Source organism: Capsicum annuum, chromosome 8 (genome assembly GCF_002878395.1).
Source record: "Capsicum annuum cultivar UCD-10X-F1 chromosome 8, UCD10Xv1.1, whole genome shotgun sequence".
Taxonomy (NCBI): Eukaryota; Viridiplantae; Streptophyta; class Magnoliopsida; order Solanales; family Solanaceae; genus Capsicum; species Capsicum annuum.
In genome coordinates this window covers 172,899,300-172,920,436 of record NC_061118.1, presented here as the reverse complement: position 1 = coordinate 172,920,436, position 21,137 = coordinate 172,899,300, and the positions used below count along the sequence as shown (strand labels likewise).

The following is a 21,137-nucleotide window of genomic DNA, read 5'->3' as shown; positions in this document are numbered from 1 at the left end:
ATTTAGGTTGTCGGTAAATATTACTCAATTAAAGATAGGTTAATTAAAACTCTTATAATTTTAATATTTATAAAAATATTGAGGATTAATTCATCACAAAATTCATCTTAAAACAAACAAAATTTAATATTCATCTACATTTTAAACATTTATGAAAAGTTTTTAATTTATTATTCATCAAATGTTTAGCATAAAATGTAAAAAATATTAATATGCATAAAATATTCTTATATTTATTTAACACGTCTACCTATGTTATATAGTTTGTTAGCCATCCATATGGCCAAATTATAATGTTTATCATTTGTCTAAATATAAAATTACTACCTTACTATTTGGTTTACATATATGATTATATTAGTATAATTTATGGATCACCTAAAATGATTGAGTTAGATTGATTAATTAAATTATGCACATACGTACGTACATAAAGTGATCCGTGCATGAATATAGGTAGGGATAATTTTGTCCTTTTATAAATTTATCTCAAGAAAAGATTATGGTGGGATTGTTATCCAACCAATTGTGTGGATAGCTTATCCCGATACTATTTATCAGTACCGAGATAAATTATCCCGAATATTATCATGAAAATTTTTTCTCACGGCAAACGACCCTGTAAGATCCAAAATTACCCGTAAAGTTAAATATTTTCAAATTCTATTATGACCCAAAATTACCCGTAAGATCTCACATCCGCCACGTAGGCATCTTGCTCCAAAACCAAAACGTCGACGACCAGTTTATTTATTTATTTATTTTTCTTTTTTTGAGGTGAAATAGTGATAGTAGTGACTATTAGTTTGCAGATCATTCATGTGCTGATAAAGAGTAGTGACTCGGTTGAATTTAGAAAGGCTCTTCTTTGTTTGAAGAGGCAGGGTATCAATTGCTTCCACGATAAAGATTGTCGTTCAATGTGTTTTATGCACGTTTGCATTGACAACTAAGTAAGATTATTATGTTCTCTATCATTGAAGGCCGTGGATCTCGCCAGGCATTTGTAGAATAAAAATTTAACTTCTTTAAAAAATAATACTCATGTTTGTGCAAAGTCAAGACTAGTAGTATCTCCACATCATACATGTATGTTACGTACTCTTCACCCTCCAGGTTCTCATAAACTGAATGAAGTGCACGAGTGCCATCCATGAATGCAGTGTTGATATATTCTTTTTGTCTCCAACAGGAAGATCACTCGTAAAGATATAGTACGTTGCCTAACAGGTTTATCTACACCAATTACTTGCTAACCTGCCACAGACATAGCCTAGAATAGGTAGTTGGTTGTTAGATCTATATCAATGTCCAAGACCTTTTCTATATCAAACAAGAGCAAGAAGAAGGAACACAACTTGAAACCTTAGAATCGTTTGAACTTTTCAGTAGTCGAAAAAACAAATGGCTCCCTCACCTTTGAGACCAAAAACCAACCTCGTTCTAGCAGCTTTCCCTCTACATTTCACCCTATTGTGTCTCAATTCGATGAACACTTGTTGAGAGTAAAATCATCTTCAGTGGCTACTTCTTCCAGCCTTTCATCATTCACCTGCAAACTAGGTGATCTTGAAAATTTATTAGATTACACGGAAGATGTGATTCAACTACAACACGTTCAACAAGCCATTTCGCAAGATAAACTGGACGAATATTAGGGTGGTACCTCAAGCTGCTGGACTTTTGTGTTTACCATCAAAGATCTCTTAGCTTGTCGAATGAAAAACAAAACAAACAAGACCTTCTTTCAGCTATTAGTACAAGGCGGAACATGGATGATATCTCTAGCTACCAAACCTCTATAAAGAAGTCCAAGAAGATGATCCAAAAATCGCTTAAAGATTTGAAGTGTACAATAATGGAAAATGTCCTTGCATCAGAGAAATCCGAAACATTGGCAATTGCTAGAATGTTGAAAGAAGTCCAGTCAGTCACTCTAAGCCTATTTAAGTCCTTGTTGTCCTATGTCAATGGAACCGGATCTCAATCAAGTAGTTGGTCACTATTAGTCCAAGATTATATACTCAAAAACAAAGGAAATTGAAGCCAATGAATTTGACAAGGTTGATGCTTCTTTTAGCTCACTTTTCAGTCATAACATAATCAGTTGGAGGAGATGGAGGCAACCATTGAGGTTGTTGCACAAGGGCTCAAATGCTTTTTGAGGCGTTTACTCAAAGCCCCAGTGTCCCTCCTCAATATTTTGAATCACTAGCTAGTCAAGAATAGATGTATCAGCCCAAAGGGCTATTCAACAGTTTTATACCACAGTAATACTTGAAAATTCATAGTACATCACAATGAAAATACAAAATCAACTTCACTTTTTGCAGCTGCAAATATCTCACTGTTTTGAGTTTACTTACCGAATACTATGAAAACTACTTCAGCTTTGCCACTACAAAGAGCATCACCTTCTTGAATATGTGTACTGAAAACAAGATCAAGCTCAGATCTTTTCTACTACAGAGATCCTTCCTTAGCTTGAACTAATTTTGGGTAAATAATTTAAATGTTAGTAAGTTGACAACGCTCTATAATAACTCTCTCAAGGTAAAAAGTGATTCTTTTCGAAATTCTGTTTTTGATTATGCAATAAGTTTGTTTCTAATGTATGTTAGGGCGGAATATTAATATTAATGGAGGCATACGACAAACATTACAAAAAAAAAGTGTTAGATCAATATCAAAGTCACATTCCTCTTTCTGTAAAAATTTATTGGTTAATGTGAAGCAGAGAGATTAATTTTTGTCCCAACCTTTTCAATATCTCTACCTATCAATCAAATAAAATTGATGGGTGCTCCGATCAAACATATTTATTGAAATCAATGTATTATGCAAACCAACTTGTAATATGGGTCCAATTTGAAGTTTGAAACTAAGAATTTTGATTTGTGATATTGTGCACAAACGAAGAATAATATGTTCTTTCTTGTACAAGCTAAGTATTTGATGAAGAACAATTTTTTTATATGATTACTTAATTTTGTGGACATACTCTTAACTTTTGTATACCTTAATAGTGTGTAATTCAACTATCCTTACTATTGCCTATCTTCTAAGTAAATACATTATAATGATATGAATTATATATTACTTCAAAAGTGTAGAATCTACGAGACCATAATAAATTACCTAACTTGAATACTATTCATTCAAATATTAATAAAGCGATCAAAAATTGAATACTAGGGCTGGACCAAGCTAAGAGTGTGACATGAGGTTTTAGGTTGATATCCCCAACAATGACAATAATTAATTGAACATTGAGGCTAATATTTATTTATTTATTTATGTGAAATTCTATTATGACCCAAAATTACCCTTCAGACCTCACATCTGCCACGTAGGCGCTATCTTGCTCCAAAATCTCGAGGCCCAGGGTTGTTTTTTTTTGAGGTGAAATAGTCAATAGTAGTAGTACTCGTCATTTAGTTGGTGGTGCAGCTATGAAGCTCCTCAGAACCCTCACTGGTACTGCTCCAATCTCAATCTTCTTCTTCTTCTTCCTCATTCATATAGTCCTGCTTCCACTACCCATTTTGTTGTTTCATTTTCGAAAACAGGACCCAAAGATGTACTGTTTCGAACTATAGGGCGTCGGTACTTGGCAGCCACACCGGAAGAGTACTCCAAGAGAAACTATGCCAACAATGAGGCTGAATACAGCACTGTTATTACCTCTCTTACTGCTCAGCGAAGGTACGTACTAATTTGATTGAATTATTATGGATTGGGGAATCGATTTATCTCATGTATGTATGATATGAATTAGGCATTACTTGTTGAGGGATGTTTATGATGACATGATGCTGGATGGAGTAAAGCCAGAGAGAGATACATTTCATTCACTTCTTATTGGCACCATGAAAGGTGCTCGCTTGCAAGATGCTTTCTTTTTCCGCGACCAAATGAAAGCTATGGGCGTAATCCCTGATGTATGTCTCCTAATCCGCAATTTTGTGCTGCTTCATTTATAGCTAAGTTATACCCAGCTTTGTTGTTTCTCTGCCAGGTTGCTTTGTATAATTTCTTGATATCTACCTGTGGAAAATGCAAAAATTCTGAACAAGCAGTAAGGGTACGTATCCTTCCTTACTCTTGTGTTATTCTGAAATTATCAACAATAATAGGATTCATTGAAATAATTAATGTTCTTCTTCTTTGTAAGTAGCTCTTGCAAGAAATGAAGAGATTTGAATTCATGGAAGTCAAGCCTACTGGACAAACCTATATCTGTCTCCTCAATGCATGTGCAGCCGCTGGTCGAGTTGACAGAGTGTAAGAAAGTTGCTCAGTGGTTGCAACTGTATCTATTGTTAATACACAGTAGGTCATGCCTACATGTGAAGGCATGTGCTGATGTCTGTTTAGTTAGTTGCACGATTAGATCCTTCATGCAGGGGATAGTCTGGAATGCAGCAAATTCTTAGTAAATAGCCAGACATAACACCATGATATAATTAGAGTTAATTTCACTGAAGAACATCTGCTTATTCAGTGAAATGATATTTGATTAATATGTTCAGGGAAGCTACTTGATTTAGAGCCTTAAAAGTTTCCCTGCAGTCAAAACTTCTCCGCACTCAATGTTGATGTTTAAGCATCATATTTCATCCAATCTTTCTGAAACATGTTGTTATGCGTTTACTTTCTGCTGGATTCATAATTTTGTGTACTCCGACATCTGATTGGCTGCCCTTCCAACATTGCAGGTATGCAATTGTTCGGGACATGACTGCTGCTGGTCTTGGTCTGAATAAGTTCTGCTATGCTGGGCTTATAGCTGCTCACAAGAATAAGGAACCTGTCACGGATGATGTAGCTTCCAAGGTGAGCAACAAGTGCGTCCATGTGTTTTACAAGTTTTCCATTTTTATAATATCTTTAACTTATTTGATTTTGTTATTTCTTGGAGTAGATTATTGAGCTAGTTGAGCAATCCAAGGGTTGGTCAGCAGTTGAAGCACCTAGTGAAATTCCTGTGAGATCCATGATGGGCATGACTGAAGAAGAACTTTACAATCTCCCAACTGCTGAGTATATTTTTCGGCGTGGTGGATTTTTAAATAGGGAACTGACAGTTTATCATGTTGCATTTCATGCCTGTGCTGACCTAAAAAATGTGGAGGTACCATACTTGACATCCGCGAACATGATCATTAGATGTGGTTCAGTTTTGCTTTATTAGATATGGCCCAAATCCTTCTGTTTTTTCCTGTAAATTATCCTGGCATACACTTGGCATTCATATATTTAGACGTTCCAATTCAACATGTTATATGCAGTAGACTTTTCCCTCTCCACCTTGGATTCAATAAGTATCTTAAATAACTGTGTCTAATTTGAGAACAGATAAGATAGACCCAATGTTGTCTAATTATTTGAATGCGTAGTAAACTTAAGACATTCAAGCATAGGATTTTTGTCTGGTCTAATCATTATAATGGAAATCCTTTTGTGGAGATTACTTTTTACGAAGGAAAAGAGAAGTGAAATAAACCTTGAAGATTGAATTCAGTCTTTTGAAGAAAACCTTTGTTGGTGTCACAATGGAAATTTTTCTTGATAAAAAGAAAACCTTAGTATACTGTCATGCACATTTAAGTTTTAATGACACCGGTGGATCTTAAATCTGTAGTATAGGCAAAGTCAGTGTTCTTAGGAATGACTATGGGATCAAGGTTGAGCATATTATTGTTTCTAATGCAGTAAAGTCATTGAAGACGTTGGTGATCAATTTATCCAGAGTCTTTTTTCTTTACATGCAAACAAATATTCTATTGAAACAAAAAAAAATCACAAAGTTTGTGCTGCGAGTAATGAGTGCATCAGCATCCTTACGGAGGTGACAGTTTCCCTTTCTATTTCTTGGGAGTGTGAGCCATCAGGAATAGCATGTGCTGCAGCATCCTTACGGTACTTGATATTGCATTTCCATACCATTTGTGATAAAGGTTTTGTTTTTTCTTGGATATCCGAGATGTTCGGTCTACCTTACGCACTTAGACTAATTCCACAGTACTTGCTACCTCCCATCAGGTAACAGGTAACTCCGCCAAGGCGTGAACATATAGGAAAAATCCTCTAGTGCTTTTGTCTCTGCTGAGAATAAAGGTTGTGTTTTTAATCAAAGTATGATTGCTAGGGTGCAATTTGGTGCTTATGAGTTTATCTGTCGGATATGGGTATGAATGTTATACCCCAATCCGCCAGGTAAACTCTGCGTTAGGTAAACAAAGGATTTTCAGTCAAAATTGCTACAGTCTGTTGCTTCAACGGGTTGTCCATAGTGTGTAGCAAAATGGCCTTGGAAGATGATTTGCTCCAGTTAGGACAGCCTTCTTTGACTGGAGAGCAGCAAGAGAGGCATGTTTAACCCAAAGCAATTTGCAAAGAAGGGGTTTTTCTCTATGCAACAAGTGTTATCTATGTGAGAAAGATCATGAAACTGTGGAGCATTTACTACTTCACTGCAGCTTTTCTAACAATGTTGGGAGATCTTTCTAAACTTTGCTGGCGTTTCTTGGGTCATGCCTCAGAAGATCACATGTTTCTAGAAAGCTAGCAATACTAAAGAGTCTCAGGAAATATGAAACAAATATGGAAGACTATTCCATTTGTATATTCTGGACCACATTGCTAGAATTTAATAATGGCATGTTTTGAAGGGAATAGAAGTCACATACCTAGATTGGAAGCACAAATGTTTGCATAATTTATATTTTTGCGTAAAAGTAGTACAATAGAGAGTATGGACCAATACTTGGATTTCTTGTATCTGTTGGGTGGAAATTTGTAGCTTTGGTTGGTTGGAAGGATGCTTTGTCATGTACTGCTTACTTTCCAATCTTGGTACTTTATCAAAAAAATGGAACTATGGACAACCTTAATAATTTGACAATTCTCTGTTTGATCTTATGTTTTTTCTTCATGGCAGTCGGTCGATGCACTTCTTGAGATGCTTAGCAAGGATGGTAAAACACCTGATGTGTTCATTTTGGTGCAAACCATGAGGTATTGTATTAGATCCTCCTTTCAACTGTTTAACTCAAAAGTTGGTTATAAGGGTTAAAGTATTATAAATCTCACAATCCGTATAGGGGAGAGATTAGAACTCTAGAAAATTTTTAAGCAACTTGAAATCGCAGCATTAAATTATTAAGTCATGCCTAAAGTAATTGCGCCCTGAGGTTTGTAAAAATTGGTTGCCAGAGATGTTTAGTCTAATAGTTTCTTAACATTGAAATAGACAGGGTGGTCCTAGTCTTATCAGGCTCTGTGATGATAATTCTAAAGCCTTTTTAGTTTCCTTCATGGTAGGCATAAGCTTCATATGTTATGTCTTCGTGTGTTGTTGAATTAACCAGTGGACTTCTATAGAAGCACACATTTTATTTCCACAAAAAGAGAAAACTCCGTGAACAAGCAGAGTACCATTCAGAAATCCTTTGCAATGAAATGGTTCTCCAATAATCTCCTTTGGTCAGTGAGCTTTTGATCTAAGACCTTCAAGCAAAACGACTTACTTTTAATCTGAAATATTCCATTTTCCTCTTTCAATATTTCTAGGTGACTAGTAAACATTTATACCAAGAAATAATGATATAGAAAGCTGCTCCTTGATAAAAAGAACTAAGGTGTTAAGAAACATGTTGGTATAGGGGATGTCTCAAGAACTTTTCAGGAACTTATCCATAATTGGTATTTTATGTCCTGGTCAAGAACCAAGCAAACACTGTTGACTCAAGGACATGGGGAGGAGAAGGGGAAGCGAGTGGTGGTCCTCCATTCCTAGTATGCTTGGAAAAAGCCTCAAGTAGCATCCAATTTTATATCCAAGCGAATGAGTTAAATATATTTATCCCTCGCCATTGCTTTTTTTGATGAGGTAGAATGATATCATTAAGAGCATCAGGAGGATGCAATAGCAAAAGATACACCTTGCCATTACTTTTCTTCCTGCAACCTCTCTTTTTAGCATAAGTTCTTAAATAACCATCCTAACAACTTTTGACTGGACATGATCAAACAAAAATCTTCTCCATTAGTTCCCTGAGTTGGCCGTTGATTTTCATGCCCCTTCATTATATTCTATCCATTGATGATTGCACTTGGTCTGACCATCCGAGTGCATCTTCGTCCCATCTGTAAGGAGTATGTCTACAACAACGTCAACAACAGCAAACCCAGTATATTCCCACATAGTGGAGTCTGGGGAGGGTAGAATGTACGCAGTCCATACCACTACCTCCGAAGAAGTAAAGAGGCTGTTTTCGATAGACTCCCGGCTCAGGACAAAATGACAGTAAACAAAGTCGTCATAAAAGAGGGTTGGGCCACCTGTATGAGCCTGTTAACTAACATGTTAGTCTACTTGGATGCATTTGACCTATTGGTCTGGCTTCAAGGCAGTCTATAATTTAGTTTATACTCCATTTGTTTTATCTGTGAATTTATTCATTCTTTTTACTGGAATAACATCAACAGTTGTGCCGTCTTTGCTTCCTAGAGTCGTTTTCTTTATGTCATTTAAATATGCAATCTGTGTTTTACTTCTAGAACGTAGAATTAAGCTACTGTCGAACCTGCAACTTTATCATGACTCCTTGTACTGCTATTTTGGGACCTCCAGTTGAGTATGATTCATTAAGCTATGTTCACTACATGGTCCTTGCGTCATTGGTTAAAGATACATCCTAACTAATATTATTACGAGTCCATTGCACATCCCATGTACTCTGGGAAGCTGGGTGCATAATCCAAGAAACAAGTGACTGAAAACTTACCAAAATAAATGGTATTTCAAGTGTTCCATGTGAATGAGGAAGTGTCAGCTACAGTGCTAGTCTATCTTTGATTTGTTGGAAAATGGTTAGAGGATTTTCATGGTCTATATTTCATTTCTTTTGATTCGCCTCGATGTATTTGATTCTGTGTTTGTGCAGGTGTTATCTTCATTCTGGGGACCTACAACGTGGCCGGAAAATTTTTGAGGACTACATGAGTTCCGGAAAACCACCTATGATTGAATTATATGTGGTAAGTTCCAACCCCAGAAAGTTGGCATTCCATCACAACATAACACCACCCATATAAAGGACCTTGTACTCCACTTTATCTTCTGGCAGCTATCTTAACTCATGCATGGTCTCTCTTTAAGGGGATTTTCTGCCATGATGCGGAGAGCCAATTTAACTGAGCTTATAGAAGTAACCAAAGTAGTTGAGTAGGAAACTTCTCCAAGCCGATTCTCATTTCTGAACTTTTATTTGGCTGTAGACACTTGTTGATGGAGCAATGGTCGGTTACACTCCTGAAGGGATGCAACTCGCTCAAGAGACACTGGTATGGTGTGTTTGACTGTGTTATAGTGATTTCACATTATGTCAGAGTGGGTTTCATTTGATAAAGTTTCTCACTTGTGCAGGTAAGTATGAACTCGAGGAACTTCTTCCTGAGTCCTAAAATGGGAAGTGATCTCCTTCTTGTTGCTGCGGGTGAAAAGGTGGGAAAGCAGAAAAGGATTAACTTTAGCTCTTAGCTTTCTCTTACATTTTTCTTCTACCATCGCATAACATCGAGTTATTTGATGCTGTCTTTTTACTCTTTGCAGACTGGTGGATATACTACTGCCAATCTGATATGGGACATGATGCAAGCTCGTAATATTACACCAGCATTCCCTGCTGTTCAAGCATATTACGACGGCTTAAAGGTGTGTTTACTTGCTGACAGATCCATTGGTTCTCCCATCACGCTAGGAAGGGAACTTATTAGATAATTCCAAGTTTTGTTGATTGCAAGCAGCTCTTAGATGCTATTAACAAAGTTCTTGGCTGCTCCTGAAACTGACAACATACCAACAACAACAAAATTACAAATAATTTTTGGTAAATATCTGTGCATCGCAGGTTCGGGAGATACCAGCTGATGATCCAAGACTGCAACTAGTTTCTCAAACCTACAATAATCTGAGACAGAGGTTTGGTGGGGGAGGAGCTGGACGACCGTAGACAGCAGACTGAGGCCATGCAGCAGGCCGGCAGACAGCTAGCTACATTGCCCCGAACCATTTGGTTCTTTTGTACTTTACAATGTCTGCCTTTTCCTTCTATTTCATAATTTGGCAAATTTGCTCATGTACCCGAGTCGAGCACATACAGAGATTTGTTGACCTTGTTACGGAGGTAATGGAATTTACTCGGAATCTTCTAGTCACACTTTATCTCGACTGCCCAATGCCTGGAGGATGTACAAACACCCAGTCTTTCACTAGTACCTTATATGAATTTTATAATTTTTAGAATTTAAATGTTGAGAACAAAGCATTAATTTATTTAGTATTCACATTTTAATACAATCTGTTTGTTATATTCAGATTTTGACGCCTTAATTTTTGTATGCATTTTAATATTGAGATCCAGTTGTCTTTGTTAACCAAGATGTTTGTCCAACTACTATAACTCAACTAATATGTGATGTTCCCACGGATTAGTTACAAAATGTAAAATTTGTAGATAAATTTTGGTGATGTCGGGTTTCTGCGAGAACGAAAATTTTCATCCCCTTGATATTTTTAAAACTAAATTCCAAAGTGACTATTGGTTTATTTTATCCATTTTATCTTAATTGCAAGTGCTTTATTTTAACGCTACAAAACTGTTTAAAGATTATGTACGACTTAAAAATACTTAAATTAAGTCAATCCAAATAGACGCTTTTCTTAGAACACAAATCAGTGGCGTTTCACAGCTTCGAATGCTGGACCCTTCTAAGTTCCAAATTTCTACCCTAAATAACATGAACATACACCTTACCCTATCATATTTATACAAATTTCACCCTTACAAAGTATTACAAAAATTTCAACTAATTATGTATCTTCATTATATATATCGGAAGTAATTATGTATCTCGACAGATTTAAAATCGAAAAAAATATATCGAGAGCTAATTATATATTTTTACACAAGAGAAAAACACACATCCTTATTAGATGTTTCGGGAGATAATTATGTATTTCAACAAATACAAAATTAAATTTTTAATAATTATATAAAATATCAATTTTTTATATAATAAATTAAGAGAAAATTATCCTCTATAGTATTATTAGATCTAAAATAATAAATTTTAGCAACACTTTTAGATAATTGCATTAATAGCAATTTAGTTACAAGTTATAGCAACTTATTAAAAGATATATTATTTTAATTGTATTTTCAAAATTTGTTTTTAATTATATAATTTAAAATCAGTTCCATATTTATAGGGTTGTAATCAATATTCCTCTTAAATTGTGTTTTGATAATTATGGTAAATATATATTCTGTTTCTCCATTCTAATACTCAACCTTTCAAAAATTTATTGAAAATTTTGATTCCATTAACTTACTCATATAATATTCATATTCTTCCTTTGAAAATACAGAATTAAAGAAAAGTGGGTTTCATATAATATTCATCTTCTTTCCAAAAAAATATAAAATTGATATATTTATTTTTTTTATTCTCCATTGTGAATCATGTCTAAACCAAAATTTGATTCTACTCCTTCGCGTAGAAGTCCTAGAATATTCAACCAACGATTTGTTCCATTGTGAATCATTATTCAACCAACGATTTATTCTCCTTCATCAGAAATTCTCTTTCTTTTATTTTTCCTTTTATTTTTTAAAAATAATATGATATAAGGAGTATTGTCAATTTCTTTATTAAATACTCATTGTATATAACAATAAAAGATATGTCAATGGATATTAGAGAAAAAATATTGAACAATCAGTTTGTGTTGGTAACAACATAAATAAGGATTTAAATATAGATCGTAATCTTTCATAAGAATAATATAGTAAAAATCATCTTGTATATACTTATTAAACTGTTTCGTGTATAATTTTATATAAAATCAGTATGAAATAAGTATAATGATTGCAGAAATTGGTATAAAAATCGACTTTCATCAAATATTATACTTTATTATTTATTTTAGTGTATGAAATACATATACAAACTTGTATTTTTTGAATTATTTCATGTATGAAACCTATATAATATCAATATTACATTCAAGGTTTATAAAATAGTTTCTTACATATTATATTTATATGGAATGAGTATAATGTAATTGTGATATTCAATTAAAAAGATATACTTAAGATTATAAATTGAATGGAATCAACTTATAAAGTATTTTCTTACATGTCATATTTGTATGAATTAGATATATAAATTGATATCTATGGATTGTGATATTAAATTTAGGTGATACCAATTTATGGAACAGTCTCCAAGGGAGCAACAACCATACTTCTGTGGAGGATCTTTATTAGTTGAAAGGTTTTAATTTGGCGATTGGTAGTCGTTGTTGACTGTTTGTAGTGGTTCATCGTTGCAATCAAAATTCATAAAGAAGGTAGTGTGTATATTTAGGTGATACCAATTTGTGATTGGAACAACTAAATGGTGTAGAAAAAGAAGGTAGTATATGAAGATGAAAACTAAAATAGGAGAAAAGAAAAACGGTTAGAGAGATTTGTGATGGATTGATATCAATAATTAAGGATAACTATATTTAAGGAAGGATTATTACATATTAGTTGTATTAAATCTTTATTTTCTTTTTCAGTAATTAATTTTTTGTAATTTTTAAAAAAAGAAAAAAATATTTTTATTTTTTATAAAATCTGCTAAAAGTTGTAATTTCCCATCTAATAATTGCTATATACAATTTTTTTTTTCTCCCATAAATTAAACTTCATACAGTTGGTATTGGTATTTATGTAGTTTGCCCAATAGGGGAAGTTGGGCCTTGTAAATTCAAAGTGATATAAGCCCAAATTAGTCCTCCACCATCTTCAGGTTAATACTTGGGATGGGGTCATGTTGAGCTTTAATTGAAACTATTCCAGAGAGTTCCACTGGCCGCGAAATTGCTCCTCCTCTTCACGTATCTGTTCGGCGGTGGAAGCTGCAACTCAGCCATCTCCTGCTCCGACAAAATTTCACTTGTAACTTGTCTTTCGTCAATGATGTTTTTGATTGCTTTGTTTTTTGCGCAACTTCATGTATATACGTTTAAGTCGGTCTCTCCTTCGTCTTTGTGATTTTTTTTTTTTTTGCTGGTGATTTTGCTTTCAATGTTGCAACTACCTTGAAAATCGTGACAGTGATATTTTATCATCCCTACTTCTGTTTGATGTTTTTGTATAGATTGTTTGGAAACAGTTACCGTAGCCTAATTTTCCAGTTGGTGTGTTTTCCTCATTGATTAGTCACACCTTTAGAATGACTTGAATTTTCATCAATTTGTAAGGATATATTCAATGAAGTACTTTCAGCAAATCTCCATTTCTTTTAATGGAGTATTGCTTACTTATTTGTATTCCTTTTCTTCCTAAGCTTGCATTTGGATATGCAAGATGAAGTTATGACCAAAAATACATACATTATTAGTAAATTTCCTATTATTATTAAAATTCTGAAGTAGATTTTGCTCATCTGAGCTACAGAGTATTTCGTGAATCCTAAGTTTTTTTTTTCTTTTGAAACTGGTAACCTTAAAAGTGAATCCTAATCTTAGTACGGGAAGGTGGTTCTTTGATCTTTTTCGGTCGTCCTTGTTCTATTGTCCTAGTTTTATGATTGCTAAAATACATTGTAAATTATTCTTGTAGCCTTAGCGGACAAATTCCACTATAGCAGAAGATCTGTCTTTTACGTAGAACTGGTTTTCTCCTTCAGTAGTATCGTTAACATTAGATGGGTGAGAAAGATTTGGAAATTGAGGAAACAAGTGCAGCAGCACGTGGAGAAGATGAGAGGGGAGATGAAGCTAAAACAAAAGTGCGAAAAGTTAAAAAGAAGAAGAAGTCTCTTAAAGAAGTGGTGAAGGCAGAAAAGCGTGGAGTTATTCACGTAAGTAGAGTACCGCCTCGTATGGACCACGTCAAACTTCGCCAGGTTCTTTCTCAGTTTGGAGAAATTCAGAGAATATATCTTGTACCTGAAGGTTTGTTGATTTCCTTGTTTATGCTCTTGTATCTTCACTACTTTTCATTTGTTCAACATCTTCAAAGATGTTAGTTGGATTGAATGAAGTTGGGTTGAGCACTATGAGGTCTCAGGTTCAATTCCCAACAGAGACAAACACTAGGTGATGTCTTCCCATCTGTTCTAGCCTTAGTGGACAAAGTTATTTGGGACCTGTTGCTTGTAGGAGGTGGCAGGTATCCCGTGGAATTAGTCGAGGTGCGCCGCAAGCTTGTCCGGACACCACGGTTATCAAAAAAAAAAAAATAGTTAAATGCTTCACTGTTTCCCCCCCTCCTCAGCTTGGTTGTCTTTTCTAATTTGTCCTGCATACAGCTGCTGCTGCTCAAATGAATCGGAAACGGGCAGGTGGGTTCCGAGGGCAAGCATTTTCAGAAGGGTATGCTTATATTGAGGTTTCTGTGTACGCTAATCAGATTCTGTAATTTTGCCTTCAGTATAATGATAAATTCTGCATCTTGCATCTGCAAGATTATGACATTTGTTACCGAAAGTAATTAAACTATCATCTATATCTGTAGGTGGGTTGAATTTACGAAAAAGAGTGTTGCCAAGAGAGTTGCAAATATGTTAAATGGTCAACAGATAGGTAAAGTAATCTATTTTCTTGGCAACGCCTCTCTTTTCAGCTGCTTGCTCCTGTAGAGTACCATCATAGCATCTTGCAGCAAGTATGACAGATGTTTCTATCTTCTTTTTGAGTTGACTAGTTATTGTGCTTGTACACATATTTTTTGGGGAACCACCAATTATTCAGACACTAGAAAAAAATTTGGCTTCTATTAAGAGTAGACTACATGGTTATGCTGCATTATGCCATTTTTGTTTTAATAATATGACATACTGTCAAATTTCTGTTTTTGTCTAGGTGGAAGGAAAAGGTCATCATTCTATTATGACATTTGGAACGTCAAGTACTTGTCTAAAATCAAATGGGATGATGTTACTGATGAAATTGGTATGCTGTTATTTTTTACTTCATCGGGTAATGTTGCATTCTTCAGTCTCCATTCACAACTTAATTAATGCCTTACAAACATTTTGCAGCACAAAGGCATGCAGTTCGTGAGCAGAAACTAGCTTTGGAGCTTTCTGCTGCTAAGAGGGAGCGTGATTTCTACCTTACACAAGTTGATAAATCTCGTGCTTTAAGTTCTATTGAAGAACGAATAAAGAAGGTCAGTGATCCATTTTAATGGGTTCTTTAGCATGGAAGTAGTTGTGAAGCACAGGTTTTTGATTGAGTTTCTTATTTATTAGCTCAGTCTCCTTTTTGAGTTTTCATCTCTATCATCGAAACTAAAAAAATAAAGTGTTACTTTGCGTGCAAAATGGGAGGAGGAATGGATGGGTAAATTGAGCTACCATCTTCTCCTCACTCCTGGTGTAATGTATTGTACCTTTATGTTCAATTTTTGTTTTGGTATTTGACCACTCAGTTTCATCTTTACCTTATGCAATATATTTTTCAGAAAGTAATATAATCCTGTACTTTTAACTGTTCCACCTTTTCAGAAGCAAAAGGTGCAACAGGAATCTGGGGAGAAATTGGAACCGTTTGCAGCAAAGGTTATACGACAATTTCCCCAGAAAAAACCTGTGGCGGATGAAGCTGGGAAAATCAAGCCTAGGCTGTCTAAGGACGTTTTGGCCAGAGTAAGTTCCTTTTCCACCCTTTGACCCCCATTCCCTGCTGCTGAAAGGAGGAAAACATGATGTTCTGATGGAGCTGCTCTTCATCTTTTACAGGTATTTGGTGGTCAATGATAAGAGCATACAAGTGCAACATTTCAGGAAGTGTTCATGCTCATCTTTTCTACGACACATTAATTTTTTTATCTTTATTTGCAGCTGATTGTAGATGTCATATTATTTATGTTTAGATCAACTTATCTAAATTTAAATGAATGTATTTCTCATAGCTTATCTATCCTTCCTACCTTCAGATCACATCACCAAACTTGACTTTGGTAGATGTTGTTGGTATGTCAAATCTCTAGTCTTTATATATGTTTAATCTCTAAAAACTATTCATCTGTAGCAAAAGTATACCAGAAAAGGTCCTTGGTGTTGTGGGTCTTAAACTGAGCATTTATTTGAAGATCTATATCAAGATGTTTATGATATAAATGCACTGGAAAAAAGCGAGCAGAATGTAATGTTATTATATAAGAAGGATAACTTTAACGTTACAATATTAATATGACTTGAATTGGAAATTGTCGAAGAATTTAATTTGTATCCCTATATATATCTACTCAAACTGCATCAATCTACAATTTTATTATATATATTCTTTGTTGTTACAGTTAAGAAGAAGAAGAAAAAAACTAATGAAGTTTCCAGTTTCCATCATCACATGGAGAACAACCCTCTTGAGCAATGTCAGTGATCTGAAGTCCAGTATCATAAATCACACCATTTTTCCAATCTGCTGGCAGTACTGATTTTGCCCAATTCCACTTGCCATCATACCCTGCTGTCACTACAAACCTAAATTGCAATGCCCCACTTGGTACTCTGCTTGTGTCCCAAATTGCTCCGTGGTTTCGGGTCATGAAGTTCCAGTTCGACGATCCAACCTAAAACATGTTCAACAAATTTATTAACTCGGCCCGGCTCATTTTGATCGATTTTTGACTAAACTTTCATTAAAAGAGACTATCACAATATGAAAAAGGAGTAATTTTTTTTTTTTTGATTACCTGAGCTGCATCAACACCAACAATTTCAGTTTGACCACCTTGGTACAAGAAGCTGATTGCTAGATAATTTGGCTTCTGACTTGATTCTTCCACTCGAATAGCCAAATTCTTGCCTTTGTAATCACAAGGGACTCTGTCCCCACCAAAAATACAATATTAGTAATATAGTATTGACATCATAACCTTTCATTCCAAACTCTTATCCATTTGATTTATTTACTCAATAACACGTATGCACAATATCATTAATTGGATTGATCATACATTTTCAACTCACCGGTACTGTTTCAATTATGAAATTGTACTACATGTTTGGTCAAGTGGGACATGTAATATGCCTCCTTTATGTCAAATTTTACAACTTTTTAATGTTGTGGTAGTTGCAACTAAACCACCAAAGATAAACATTAACGGTGTGCTGACAAGAAATTCAGACAAAGTAACGTAAACTCCGTATGGTAGGCTCCAATAAACAGAACAATTATTATCCAAAAAAAAAATCTCTCTTATACAACGTTTGTTTTGGGGAAAAAATCATACTGGGATTATATTGAGTAATTCTGAAATATATTGAGTAAAATATAACACTAACCTTTTGTATTCAACATCAGCGATTCCCAATTTGAGAACGTCTTGGGCTTTTCCCTGAATAGCCATAGCCATAAAAGCTCTGCTACTGATCACAAAATCGGTTTGGTTATTAGTGTTTAGATCAGTTACAATTACGGTTGTCCCCGCTTTCGAACAAATTTTTGGGTCTTTACATCTCATCTGCAAAATGAACAAAATATATTATTCAAATACGTAATTTAATCATCGATATTATGAGAATAAATTAAATTTTTAATGATGGAGGAGTAACCTGATAACAAGCACCACATCCAGCACCTTCTTTGTAAATACTAGGAACAGCAGCCGCAAGTCGACCTCCATTGAAGCCTGTTGCTAAATCTCCATAACCACACGCACCAGCTGCAGAAACATTGAAAACGAAAATTAGACTAATTGACCGAGGATAAGTCAGTCAATAAGTCATTCGACTCATTCACATCCAGATCATGAATATCCATATATAGAGAATAAAAATAAAAGAAGAATATGTTTGTTAATTTTTTTGATGAAAAATAATTAGGCAATGAAAAGAGGGCTTACAAAGAAGAGAAGAAGCAGAGGAAAAATAAGCAACTTTGGATCGGTGAACACAGCGATCGCAGGCAGTAACAGAGGAGACAAAAAGAAGGAAGACAAGGAAGAGAAGAGCCATATTAGTGTGTTGTGTCTTTTTTGTATTTAAGGATTTTGTATTGTGTTGTATTTTATTGTTTTGAGTTTGGTAATTGGTGAGTGATTGTGAGGGGTTTATATAATAGTTTTCAGAAAGTGGAGGTTAATTTAATTGAATGGGTGCCACTGAATTTATTATTGGAGTTACCAGTAACAGAGAAAGTAGTAACGAGTAAATAAGCGCATAAAAGATATATGATGGAATATAAGAAATATAATGCTCAATACGCAGTGAATATAAATCTTTAGATCTTACATTAAAATTAATAAGGAATAACAATAAATGACTTTGGGTGTGTTTGGTACTAAGGATATTTTGTCGGGTTTCAAAAGGTGTGAATGAGAAATGAAGTGTCTTCTCGAAAAGACATTAAGAGAAATATGTAATTTAAATAACATATTTTTACATAGAATGATATGGTGGTGAGTTGTGACTTTTTTGGAGGGAGTGTAGCTTTTTCAATAAGGCACAATAATACTTGTTCATACTACTCTTTATTGGGTTGTGACTTTTTCAATTAGTTGTGATTTTTCTGATGAGTTGTAACTTTTTGCTGATAGGTTGTGTGACTTTTGTGATGGATTGTGGCCTTTTCAATTGAGTAGTGACTTGCAACTTTTCTGATAAGGCACAATAACACCTGTCATGCAAAATTGCATTCTCTTTCGAAACAAAATTACTAGTATAAAGTTTTTGTCACCGTCTTTTGCCTTGGAGGACATTGCCAAACACAGCGTTATTAGATTGAAAGACACAGATGTAGTGGGGATGGGGACAGTTTGACACTTGACGCCGACCAGCTGCGTATGCCACATTTACAGCTGTGGACTACTTGCCACTTCTTAAATCCCCACTTACTTAAGTGTCCCTCCTTTTGCCCTTTTTAGTTAGGCGTTTTATCTAAGTTTAATTAAGTCATAGGTTTATTTAACTTGTTGTAGGTTTATAATAACTCTATTAAAGTTTTGGTTATGAAGAATCCTCACAATTTAGGCAAATTGGTTGGATCTATTGTAGTTTGACAATGTGTATTTATTGCATGCAATCTTTTTATTTTATCAAGTACATACCACAACAAACTCAATATAATCTCAAGAATGGAATGCGAGGGGCAAGAGGATAGAGATATTGTTTTGATAGACCCTCAACTCAAGCAAAATATATCAAACAACAAATATATGAAGCAAAAACGTATAATGACAAAAAGAACAATAGCAACACAAATATTTTTTTCAGGTGTATAAAAACATTTTATAACGATTTTGAATACATTATATATATATATATATATATATATATATATATATATATATGTCATCGTTTGAAAGTATTTATTCTTGTTTAGACTAGAATAAAAAATTGTAGAGGAAAATGAGGGCAAGTAGATTTGGGATCTCCCTCAGAAGTAAGAAAAAAAAAATGGGCCACGTACTTGTCATGACGACTTTCTTTGTCAAGTTAGAATTTAGATTACTTGCCTCCACAAAGAAACAAGAAGAATTGTTTCATTGTATTTGTATTAGCAAAAATAACATGCATGCATTCTTTTCTTAAATAAGAGATATTCCAATGATGAAAGCTAAGAACAAGAAGGCTAATGTAAAGTCACTTTAGAGGTAGCGTTATAAAATACTACTACTAAATGATGCTTCGAAGCAAGTAGGTATACAGATGGGATCGCCATCATAATCGTAAAGCAAACAGCTTGCTTTTGGACCCCTTTCTTGTTCCTTGGTTTCATTTCTTTTGAAGAATTAAAGTAAAGGGCCTTTTAGTGGAAGCAAACTTGAATCACTTTATTGCGATCAAATTGATTGAGCAAGGAATCACTCAATGAAGATTTTTAGTAGTGTTTTTTCTATCGAACTCATCGCATGGAACTTGTCAAGACAGTTAGTTTATCTCTGTGCGATTTGCGGGCTATATACATTGAAATGGGGTTTATCCAAAGCGCACACAAAAAATTGTGGTTACGTGTTTCTATTTTTTTTTTTAAAAAGTCAAATTAAATCATGGAACTTGAAGTCCACAATTGATGAATGCAACATGTAACAAAGTTGGTTGGCATGAAGAAACAAGACAAAAACAAAGGGAAGAAAGAATCCAAACAAATTAATTGACTTCCAAAGTAAACCAATCTAAAGCCAAGCCAGCTACATCCTTTATGTCATCTTCTTAAAGTCTAAATCCTCTGCTTGGCTTTTCATACCTTGACTTCATTATTTTTTGGACAATTAAATACTTGGGATATCAACGTTCTAGGTTTCATAAGTCTATAGGTAAATTCTGTTTTCTATCCTTGTGATATATGATTCAGCATTTAATTTTCTATTAATTAAAAATGTGCGTTTTCATCACGTTATGTACAAGACATGATATATTAGATTGTATTTATAAAATCATATTTCTATCAAATTTGTGAATATTCATAAACAAAGAGATCAAATCTGTATAACTCAACTAACTGGAGATTTAATGAGTTTAGTCATATATCATAGTGACTAAAATCGTAACATTCAATAATCATGGACTAAAAGTGTTATTAACCCTAAAAAGTCACTCTCTCCATTCCAAACAATGTTTTAAAAGACAGTTCTGGGACAAGGCACTTCAGGACCCATGTTTTAAGAATTAATTCTGTAAGGCTTACTTCCTAAGTGCTCGACTATATTCCCTAGACACGTCTAACATCCAACGTTCGAGGCTTTATCCTATTTCTCAAAATTATCATATTTTATTATTCTCAAAATTAGAGCACCAAAATGAGCAACTTCATATTCCCCAGGGATTTTAATTCTACGAATTTTTGCGGATAACAGAATCACATATTTCACTGCACCCATTGGATCATCAAGCAGCCTACCTTGACCAATGGCGTCATCTTCTTTTAACTAAAAATTTTTGACTTTGTACCTTCAATACAGAATTTAATCTAGCAGAGTTCAAAAAACCAGGGATTGACCAAAGATCACGTATAAATACAAAATCCATTAAATAAGCCACCACATGTCAAATGCCTTATAGTACTGTTCCCTCGGTTAATTTTACTTGGTATCCTCACTAAAATTAATTATTTTAAAAGTTTTTAT

The 21,137-nt window shown here is 34.4% G+C and overlaps 3 protein-coding genes across 3 annotated transcripts; 2 read left to right on the top strand and 1 right to left on the bottom strand.

Moving 5' to 3' along the window:
* Positions 1-3,269: 3,269 nt before the first annotated feature.
* Positions 3,270-10,383, top strand: LOC107840617 (pentatricopeptide repeat-containing protein At4g35850, mitochondrial). The gene is made up of 13 exons (XM_016684535.2): positions 3,270-3,477; positions 3,570-3,705; positions 3,779-3,941; positions 4,019-4,084; positions 4,178-4,284; positions 4,719-4,836; positions 4,925-5,134; positions 6,944-7,020; positions 8,952-9,045; positions 9,286-9,351; positions 9,434-9,511; positions 9,620-9,721; positions 9,918-10,383. The coding sequence occupies exons 1-13, from the start codon at positions 3,453-3,455 to the stop codon at positions 10,017-10,019; spliced, it is 1,344 nt and encodes a 447-aa protein (XP_016540021.1). The 5' UTR covers positions 3,270-3,452; the 3' UTR covers positions 10,020-10,383.
* Positions 10,384-12,787: 2,404 nt separating this feature from the next.
* Positions 12,788-15,990, top strand: LOC107840616 (pre-rRNA-processing protein ESF2). Its single transcript, XM_016684534.2, has 8 exons — positions 12,788-13,016; positions 13,683-14,017; positions 14,374-14,437; positions 14,580-14,647; positions 14,927-15,016; positions 15,106-15,236; positions 15,574-15,714; positions 15,808-15,990. The coding sequence occupies exons 2-8, from the start codon at positions 13,768-13,770 to the stop codon at positions 15,823-15,825; spliced, it is 762 nt and encodes a 253-aa protein (XP_016540020.1). The 5' UTR covers positions 12,788-13,016; positions 13,683-13,767; the 3' UTR covers positions 15,826-15,990.
* A 214-nt stretch (positions 15,991-16,204) lies between these two features.
* LOC107840615 (expansin-like A1) lies at positions 16,205-18,718 on the bottom strand. Its single transcript, XM_016684533.2, has 5 exons — positions 17,916-18,718; positions 17,626-17,735; positions 17,356-17,534; positions 16,764-16,896; positions 16,205-16,640 (listed from the first exon to the last, which is right to left on the bottom strand). The coding sequence occupies exons 1-5, from the start codon at positions 18,025-18,027 to the stop codon at positions 16,389-16,391; spliced, it is 786 nt and encodes a 261-aa protein (XP_016540019.1). The 5' UTR covers positions 18,028-18,718; the 3' UTR covers positions 16,205-16,388.
* Between the last annotated feature and the right edge of the window lie 2,419 nt (positions 18,719-21,137).

Bases quoted from the DNA above. Each gene is read 5' to 3' on its own strand.
- LOC107840617 (XM_016684535.2), top strand. From the start codon at position 3,453: ATGAAGCTCCTCAGAACCCTCACTG. The intron at 9,046-9,285 runs GTAAGTTCCAAC...ATTTGGCTGTAG, and splicing joins CTATGATTGAATTATATGTG to ACACTTGTTGATGGAGCAAT. The intron at 9,352-9,433 runs GTATGGTGTGTT...TCACTTGTGCAG, and splicing joins AACTCGCTCAAGAGACACTG to GTAAGTATGAACTCGAGGAA.
- LOC107840616 (XM_016684534.2), top strand. From the start codon at position 13,768: ATGGGTGAGAAAGATTTGGAAATTGAGGAAACAAGTGCAGCAGCACGT. The intron at 14,018-14,373 runs GTTTGTTGATTT...TCCTGCATACAG, and splicing joins AATATATCTTGTACCTGAAG to CTGCTGCTGCTCAAATGAAT. The intron at 15,237-15,573 runs GTCAGTGATCCA...CCACCTTTTCAG, and splicing joins TTGAAGAACGAATAAAGAAG to AAGCAAAAGGTGCAACAGGA.
- LOC107840615 (XM_016684533.2), bottom strand. From the start codon at position 18,027: ATGGCTCTTCTCTTCCTTGTCTTCCTTCTTTTTGTCTCCTCTGTTACT. The intron at 16,897-17,355 runs GTTAGTGTTATA...TGGTGGGGACAG, and splicing joins GCTGATGTTGAATACAAAAG to AGTCCCTTGTGATTACAAAG. The intron at 16,641-16,763 runs GTAATCAAAAAA...AACATGTTTTAG, and splicing joins TTGGTGTTGATGCAGCTCAG to GTTGGATCGTCGAACTGGAA.